General features: G+C 43.4%; 1 protein-coding gene across 1 annotated transcript in view; it reads right to left on the bottom strand.

The window, feature by feature from the left end:
• Positions 1–4977: 4977 nt before the first annotated feature.
• Positions 4978–8793, bottom strand: part of Emp1 (epithelial membrane protein 1) — a 19911-nt gene continuing 16095 nt past the window's right edge. The window contains exons 3-5 of the mRNA XM_031383663.1: positions 8151–8247; positions 7906–8046; positions 4978–7209 (exon numbers count right to left, since the gene is read on the bottom strand). Coding sequence (XP_031239523.1) covers positions 7043–7209; positions 7906–8046; positions 8151–8247 — 405 coding nt within the window. The 3' untranslated portion in view covers positions 4978–7042. The remainder of the gene's footprint in view (positions 7210–7905; positions 8047–8150; positions 8248–8793) is intronic.

Below are 8793 nucleotides of genomic sequence, written 5' to 3'. Positions count from 1 at the left end.
GTGTGTGTGTGTGTATGTGTGTGTGTGTGTGTGTGTGTGTGTATTTCAGAAGACAAAAACTAAAAATATCAAGATGTCATAATGCTCAAAGCCCATAAATTATTATGCTGAGGAGTTGATGTCATTCAAACATGCTTAAATTATCTGAATTTAAGAGATGCATGTGCTAATTAATACAAGGGAGGCAGCTAAGAAGTGCCAGCCTCAGAATGCCCAAATTACACCATCAAACAGACAAAGAGGGGAGATCCTTTGATCCAGACAGGGTCACTTTGAGTGCCATGTTCTTCCATATTTAATGGGAAACTAAACACTACTTCCTTGCTATAATGAAGCCAGGCTTTCTGACAAGAGACCCACGTTCACTCTCCACCCTGCCTCCACCAGACACAGTCAGCTTTTCCAAGACACAAGGACTTGGAAGAGCAACAGAACAGTCTGGTATTTAAACTAAATCCTATCCCGCTGAAAATACATTGCATTTCCAAAATAAATTACCAAAATCATTTCAGCCCAGACAGTAAGTAAAAAAAAAAAAAAAAAAAAAAAATCTAGCAGGGTTTTGAGACATAGTCTTGTTTATGTAACACTTACTGGCCTGAATCTCAACTCCATAGACCAGGCTGGCAAGCTGTGGCTCTGCCTCCCCAGTGCCTCTGCTCACCTAGTATCAGGGCTACAGACATGCACACAACTCCTGGCCTGTACGAGCCCATTAAGTCATTAGGAATTCAACAGTCCACTGAGCGGTTGGGGCGCACGCCTTTAATCCCAGCACTTGGGAGGCAGAGGCAGGCAGATTTCTGAGTTCGAGGCCAGCCTGGTCTACAGAGTGAGTTCCAGGACAGCCAGGGCTACACAGAGAAACCCTGTCTCGAAAAACCAAAAAAAAAAAAAAAAAAAGGAATTCAACAGTCCGTATTTCCTCACCATCTGCTTTGTCTAAGTCAGCTCTTATTACAGTAATGTCTCTCATCTGTCACTTGGACAGTCATTCTTGAATGGCCGGTCACTTTGTAGGTTCTCGTATCATAGAGACAATTCACTAAAGGACTGTAACCCCAATACTCAAAAGACTACTGGCTACATGTTGTAGTCTAGTCTGGGCTACATAGGAAGGTCCTGTCCCAAAGCCACAAAATGCACAGCTCATTGATGCTGAGGTGGAAGAGGACCGTGAAAAAGGACTGAGGACCAAGAGGCTCTTCTACCCTCCTTGGGGTAACAGCACCCCACACCCTCTAGCCTCCTTCCCCAAATCTCTAGCCTTCCTTTACTCTAGGTATGAGATCTGGCTCCAGTCTAGATTGGAAGCTAGAGGGAGAAAAAGATACACACCTGATTCTTTTTCTATGTCCCCAGCAGGTGTGTACAGCACCTATGCCTAGCAGTTTACCAACACATGTCTTATCAGTCTCATGTCTGGCCCATACCTGGGTCTCTCCATGACTTCACAGAAAACCTTCCTGTGGGCTCCGTGTCACCACCTGCTGTGTGCTGTGGGGCATGTTCTCCTCTCAATTGCTAACTGATCCAACCAGTCACACCCTAACAAAATGTTCCAACAAGCCTCCTTCCTTCCACCTTATTCGCCACCACGGCTCACATTCCCTCTGTGCACCCAAATGGGGCTGTTTCAAACTCACTGCAGCATTCCTGAGAGACATTTCGTCTGCCTGTTGGTATGTTCTGGCTTTTCCACACAGAAAGCTGCTTCATGGGTTGCTGGAATACAGAAGCTCGCACAAGCATGATTTAAACTCCTGTGGGCCTTCTTTCAAAGGCTCCTGAGAAATTGTCCTCTGTCCCTAAAAGTCAGTGGGGGGGTTTTACAAAGGGACAATTGGAGTAAGTCCAAAGCAGAGTGACAGAGTTATCTATTAACCATGTGACACCTGCGTTTTATCACCCCAATGAATGACTTCCCTGTGTCTATAGGCCTCATTCTCGAATGACAAGGGAGATCTCAGTGACTCACCTTTCTTCACACTCGTCATCTGAACCAGAGTCACCTGCATATTTACTTAATCACTTTAATTCAATTCAATTCTATCCAGGACATTTAATTGCTCAAATATTTATTAATCTCCTTTATTTGTGGAAATCTGACAACTTCCTGCCCTTTCTCAGAATGTAATCTCATTTTGCAAGATAACTCTCTTGTCTTGCCATCTCACTTCTGTACAGTACTAAATGTCATCTGAAATCATGGAAACATCTAGTGTTTAAGCTTTCTTTAAATTATTTCTAAAATGGAAAGCTAGTACACCTTGTCCTTGCCTAGAAGATACCCCAGTGATGTCTAATTTTATGTGTCAACTTGACTGGGCCAAAGTACCCAACTATATAACTGAACATTATTCTGGGTGTTTCTAAGAATACATTTGGGGATAAGAATGACTTTTAAGCTGGGCGGTGGTGGCACACGCCTTTAATCCCAGCACTTGGGAGGCAGAGGCAGGCGGATTTCTGAGTTCGAAGCCAACCTGGTCTGCAAAGTGAGCTCCAGGACAGCCAGAGTTATACAGAGAAACCCTGTCTCGAAAAAAACAAACAAACAAACAAACAAAAACAAAAAAAAACCAAAGAATGGCTTTTAAATGGGTAAAGTTTAAGCAAAGCAGATTGCCATCCATGGTGTGGATGGGCCTCATCTGATCAACTGAAGAACTGAAGAAAACCAGGTCTTCAGAGAAAATACTATAGGAAATCAATCTGGGGTGTGAACTGCTGTATGGGATCTTCCATGAGTTTCTCGTTTGATAGCCCTCCTGCAGCCTCTCCTAATAAACCCTGATTACCACCTAGGTTCTTGAAATGGAAAATGACATCTTTGCAGTTGAAGACATGTTGGGTGGGTCTGGGTGTTCATTGGTGACTAAAGACCTTTGGGGAAGGGATGGGCAGTCAGAAGAGCCAACCAATGAGTTGTGTCACAGTAGAGATCTCCAGGAGATCTAAGTGAGGGAAATAGACCTTGTATGAAGATGTCCTAGAGCAGTGGTTCTCAACCTTCCTAATGCTGTGACCCTTCAGTACAGTTCCTCGTATTGTGGTGACCCTTAACCATGAAATTATTGTGTTGCTACTTCATAACTGTAATTTTGCAACTGTTACAAATCATAATGTAAGTATCTGATATGCAGGATATCTGATATGGGACCCTATGAAAGAGTCATTCAACACCACAGGTTGAGAACTAATATCCTAGAAACCGCCTAGGGTGTCTTATGGGCAGCCAGGGGTCATGGGGCACATGTCTAATTCTACCACTCAGAAGAGGCAGGGCTCAGAGGATTATAAGTTTGAAGCTAGCCAAGGTTACACAATAAGACTCTGTCTCATAAAAAACAAGACAAGACAAACAAAAAGGATAGCATATGGCCCCCTGAGAAGGCATCATAAAAAGCAATGCCATTTGACCTGCTAATTTGAAATATACAAAAATCATGTGTGTGCGTGTGGTGTGTTTAGTATATATGTATGTGTATAATGTGTGTGTGTGTGTGTGTGTGTGTGAACTCAACCATTTAAGCATATGTGGAAAACAGAGGTTAATATAGGGTGATCTATTGGTTTTCACATTACTTTCTGAGGCAGGGACTCTCCCTGGACCTGGAGCCATTTTGAGCTAGGCTAGCTCACCAGTGAGCTCAGTGTCGACCCCACTACTGGAGCTACAGCAACACATCATTGCACCTTTTAATATGGGACTCCAAACTCAAGTCCTCGAGCTTGTGCGGTGAATACTTTACCCACTGGGCCATTGCCTTGCCATCTCTTTTTTTTTTTTTTAAAGATTTTATTTTATTTATTTTATGTGTACGAGTACACTTTAGCTGTACAGACGGCCGTGAACCATCAAGTGTGTGGCTACTGTTGAACTCAGGACCTCTGCCAGCCCTGCTTGCTCTGGCCCTGCTCGCTCCAGCCTGCTCTCTCTCTAATTTACTGCAGCTGTCTTCAGATGCACCAGAAGAGGGCGTCTGATCTCATTATGGGTGGTTGTGAGCCACCATGTGGTTGCTAGGATTCGAACTCAGGACCTTCGGAAGAGCAGTCAGTGCTCTTACCCACTGAGCCATCTCGCCAGCCCGCCTTGCCATCTCTTAACCTTTTAAGTTGCAGGGTCATTTTCAGGTTTGATGGTGTGTTTCTTAATACTCATCTATTTTATGATGTGAGTATTTTGCGAGAAGAAAGCATTGGATCCCCTGGAAGTCAAGTTACAGATGACTGTGAGCCTTCACATGGGTGTTGAGAACTGAGCTTGAGTCTTCTGAAAAGACCAGCAAGTGCTTTTAACCACTGAGCCATATATTTAGCACCTCATAGTATATTTTGGTGTGTTTTGTTTGTTTGTTTGTTTGTTTGTTTAGTGCAAGACCATAGAGGACCAGAAGACAATCAATAGACCATATTTGTTATACTAGTGTTGCTATGATGATGAGATCCATAATGCCCATCTGCTCTCCACCATCAAAGACAGCTCTGACAGCTCACAAAAAGGAGTTAATCTTGCCTTCATCGAGCCCCTGCAGAGATGCCCAGCTAACCCGGGGGGCTTCTGCAGAAGTCAGTTGCCCTAGCCCTTTGTGCATCGCTGTGTACTGAGAAGACACATTAAAGGAGCTGGCTACTTCAACCAAACTTTATAAGTGCCTCATTTCTTAATGTCATAAGCCATTCTTATTTAAGATGATAACAACCTCTTTCCAATCTATTAGCTTATGAAATTCCATTTTTGCCTAAGAGGTCTAATTAAAGCAAGGCAAGGCTATATTTAATAGCATTCAGCTGCCTGAAATAATTATTAGAGAAATCCTTAAGGTTTTACCAGAAAGTAGCTTAATGTCTCAAATAAATGTCAAGTTCACCAAATCAAACCAGTGGGTAAATTAATGAGGAGGGATAAATGTCACCATTCTCTCTATATAATATCTCATAATTTTTAAAAAATAAAATAGTCACACAATGTAGGGAATCATAATTTGTTTTTATATCCCTAGAGTTATAAACATTTGTATCAAAATATTTACAATTATAGTATATGAAATATACTATTAATGAAGAAGCCAAATACAGTACTAGAATAACCCACCAATGCAATGCAAATTACATGAGACGTAAATGTCACAGAGAAAAAGTAAAAGACAAGGGAATGCATGATTCACTCCGGTCATAAATCAACTTTCTAACAAAATGTGACTATCTTTTTCTGGCTCTCGTGTCTGTTGATATTATGAACATAAGACAGCCTAGAACAAATGTATGGTGATCTAATTATAATTTCAAAATCTATTATAGCTTTTCTGGCCAGTATCTCTAACATCAGCCCAGCAATTTAGTAACCTACCTTGAACATTCCCTTAAACATAATACACTAGAGAAATGTACTTAGTAATGGTTCCTTTACATAAATACCAGCAACTATAGCATAAAAACCCCCTCCCAAAAGAAATGTATATAAGAAATGGATAAGAATATTCCTAGGAAAAGAAATGTAGAAAAGATACCTCCGACTCTTCCTGGGCGTGACCTTCTAAGGGCAGTAAAAGAAACCATTTCTAAAAAGAAAGCCCTTTAAGGCAGAAATCTGAGATATCATACTACCTCTAAGTCTCCTACAGGAATAAGACTGCAGCCCCCAACAATTTAGCTACCATCTGACTGGATACCCTAAGAGTTTCTCCTGTTTTTTAAAAAAGAAACTGTCTGCCCATCACCAGAACTTTACTCATCTCACAAACTTGCACCTTTCCTGAGAGCAGGCACTCTGTTCTTAACATAAATGAAATATGGTTTGCTTAATACTCCATAACCAGATAGCACCTTCCCCGCACCCCCAGGACTTGTTCTTTAGTTTAGGTTGGTGCACATTTTAATTGGCTTACAGAACTTACAGAATTGCCATCTTTAGCTGGAAAATAGTGTGCTGAAAGCTGTTGAGAGGAGACCACTCCAGCTCAGGCCAAATCTATAGTGATCAGTACATTTAGATATTGTGTTCTGGTCTCCAGTGTTATGTTGGTCAGCATTGGACTTCCTCAAATGTTCCTGGTTCAGAGGAAGCTTAACAGAATTGTATGGCAAAGGGACACATGCATCTCTCTCCTGTTACATATACATTGGGATAAGATACATTGGGTGCACTGGGGGAATCCTAAAAACCCGCAACCTTACTATAGCACTGTGGTGGGCATGCGCTTTGACCCTACATTTTGTGGGGCATTTTCATCTTTGGCTCTAGAGAATCTAGAAAAACTCCAGAAAAGCTGCCTTGGCTTTAAATGAGAGTCTAGAAGAGTCCACAACAGGAGGCCTCCATGGGACAGCTCAGTGAAGCATGACTGTGGAGCACTGCCTATCCCCGCCTGTCTCCCAGGTTCCTCTGGGGTAAAAACTTCCATTTCCTGGTTAAACCATTTCCATCAGCTTGACCTTATACACCACCCCTCTCTCTACACTTTTGTTAGAAAAGCCACCAAATACAGGCATTGGATTCCTGACGGAAGCTCTCACTACAGGTTCTTGGGATCTGGATTTGATGTTTGTTTTTGGGTCACAAGGACGAGGTGGCTTCCAGGCTTAGCCTCTGCACAGAGGCAGTATCTGCTCAGGCTAGGACTTATTCCACTATCAGAAACTGATGATATGGATGTGGAAGACTTCAGTGTGGGACCCAGCAGTCACTCTCAAGAGTGGTGACAGTGGTGTGGCAGCTGGTGAGGCCTCAAGGGTATGTAATTGAGGATCGATGGGGCCATATTTGGTGGCTAGAGGAGGACTCTCTGGTGGCCTCAAGGAAGCATTAGCATGGTAGTCAACGACTTTCTTCCGAGGATGGGTGCTTGGCAGTAGAGAATCCCACTCCCCCAGATATGGTTTGGGTTTGGGCCTCTCCCCCTCTTCCTTCCCTCTCCCCTCCCCCCTCCCCTCTCTTGGTTATTCCTACACAATGGCTTCTGCTTCCCTCCCAGATTAAGTTGCTTCCTCTTCCCCAGCCCACCCCCAACCCCCGACGCCTGTAGGCGTATCCAGCTTATTTCTTCCTCAGGACCATGTAGAGTATGCCGATGATGAAACTGAAGCAGAAGCAGATCCAGGTCAGGATGAAACAATAGCCTTGGTGGCTGCTGGAGAAAAAGTTCACTTCACTGCGGGCATAATGGTGAGTGTAGATAGACACTCCAATCAGGATGCACAGCCCTGCAAGAAAGGGGGGGAACTGTCATGGTCAGCAGTGAAGTGGGTTGTTGGGTTTTTTTTTTTTTTTTATGATTCCATTTTCCTGGATAGCAATAGGAAAGTGAACTCTATTCATTTGTTCCTGAAAGGTCACTCTGTTGGTTTGCCCAGATTTGTGCTTTAATGGTATGTTGGTGAATGAGAGATATCTGGGCTCTCATATCTGTGTGTAATTAAGAATAAATCTTGGCGCATCCTGCTTTCTACCTGTCTGTCCCATCTGGGCCTCCATATGTCTAGGTATGGTGTTATGAGAGCAGCCTGGTCTTTTACCAAACTGGGTGTTTCCAGAAAGAATGGAGAAGATGGTGTGTGGCAGTAATTGTTGCACATCACAGCAATAGCTGCATCTTTTCTGGATATTCCCACCTTCTGTATAGAGGGGCTACTGATGGTGCCCAAGCAGCAATAGCAGGCCACCAACAGATAACTGGAGGAGAGAATAACCCAGAGAGGCAGCTTCACACAGCCATGTGCTAACCTGAGGCAGTGCCTCAGGCAAGGATGTGAGGACAAGTGAAGCTTTTCCTGCGGGCTGTGTATGTAGCTCAGTATTAGGGTATTTGTTTAGCATCTCAAGACCCTGTTCTCAGTCTGGAACAGTGAGGAGGGAGGATATTTTCATGTAAAATAGACTCTGCTGCTCTGGATACTCACAGCACACCAGCATGGTGGACCCAGAGAGGAAGAATCGGTTTCCCTTCTCCATGGTGAAAAGCTGGAACACGAAGACCACAAGGGAGATGATGGAGAAGATGATGGAGAGGATCATGAAGGCTTGCACTGCCTTGATAGCATCTGTAAAGACAGAGGCAGGGCCAGGAGCATTAGACAACCTGAGAGTCTGGACACCTTCCCGACCACACCCATGGTGGTCTAGTCATTGATGGCTGCATGCATACCTTGATTGCCATAGGACAGAGAGCCATCACAGTTACCACCGGTGCAGTTCTTCCAAAGCCCTACAGACGAATTTTCATAATCTGAAACCATCCAGACCTGGAACCAGAAGATAGAGTTGATGAAGAACTACCCTTCTGCTCTCAGAAGAGGACGTCATCATTTGTCAGGACCAAATTTTAACCAAGATGCCCTATGCAGCTGTAAATACTGCTAGACCTCTTGTCTCTGTAGAAATAAGATCCCAAGTACACAAAGGTCCCAAGAGAGAGAATTGTGACCCAAAAGAGATATCACCTCCCCTCTTTGGACTTCACTATTGGTGGTACACACACACACACACACACACACACACACACACACACACACACAACTAAAGAAATTTCACCATAGTAGTTTAAAATTCTGAAGCTCTAAGGACCAAAAACTCTGGGTAAGGAAGTGTACATGGAGTGTGCACAATACTTTAAAAGACTCACATTTAAGTACCTAGCTAATAAGGAAAAAACAGGTTAAGTCTTGCCTGGTAGCACCTCTCTGTGATCTCAGCACTCTGTAAATAACTCAGGAATTAAAGCTTCCACTCAGAGAGTAAGTTTGAGACCAATGTAGGCTGCATGAGACTCTGTCTCAAATCACAAAAAC

The sequence above is a fragment of the Mastomys coucha genome, unplaced genomic scaffold, assembly GCF_008632895.1.
Source record: "Mastomys coucha isolate ucsf_1 unplaced genomic scaffold, UCSF_Mcou_1 pScaffold20, whole genome shotgun sequence".
Lineage (NCBI taxonomy): Eukaryota > Metazoa > Chordata > Mammalia > Rodentia > Muridae > Mastomys > Mastomys coucha.
Note: the sequence above shows the minus strand (reverse complement) of the source record. Positions and strands in the feature narration are given on the sequence as shown.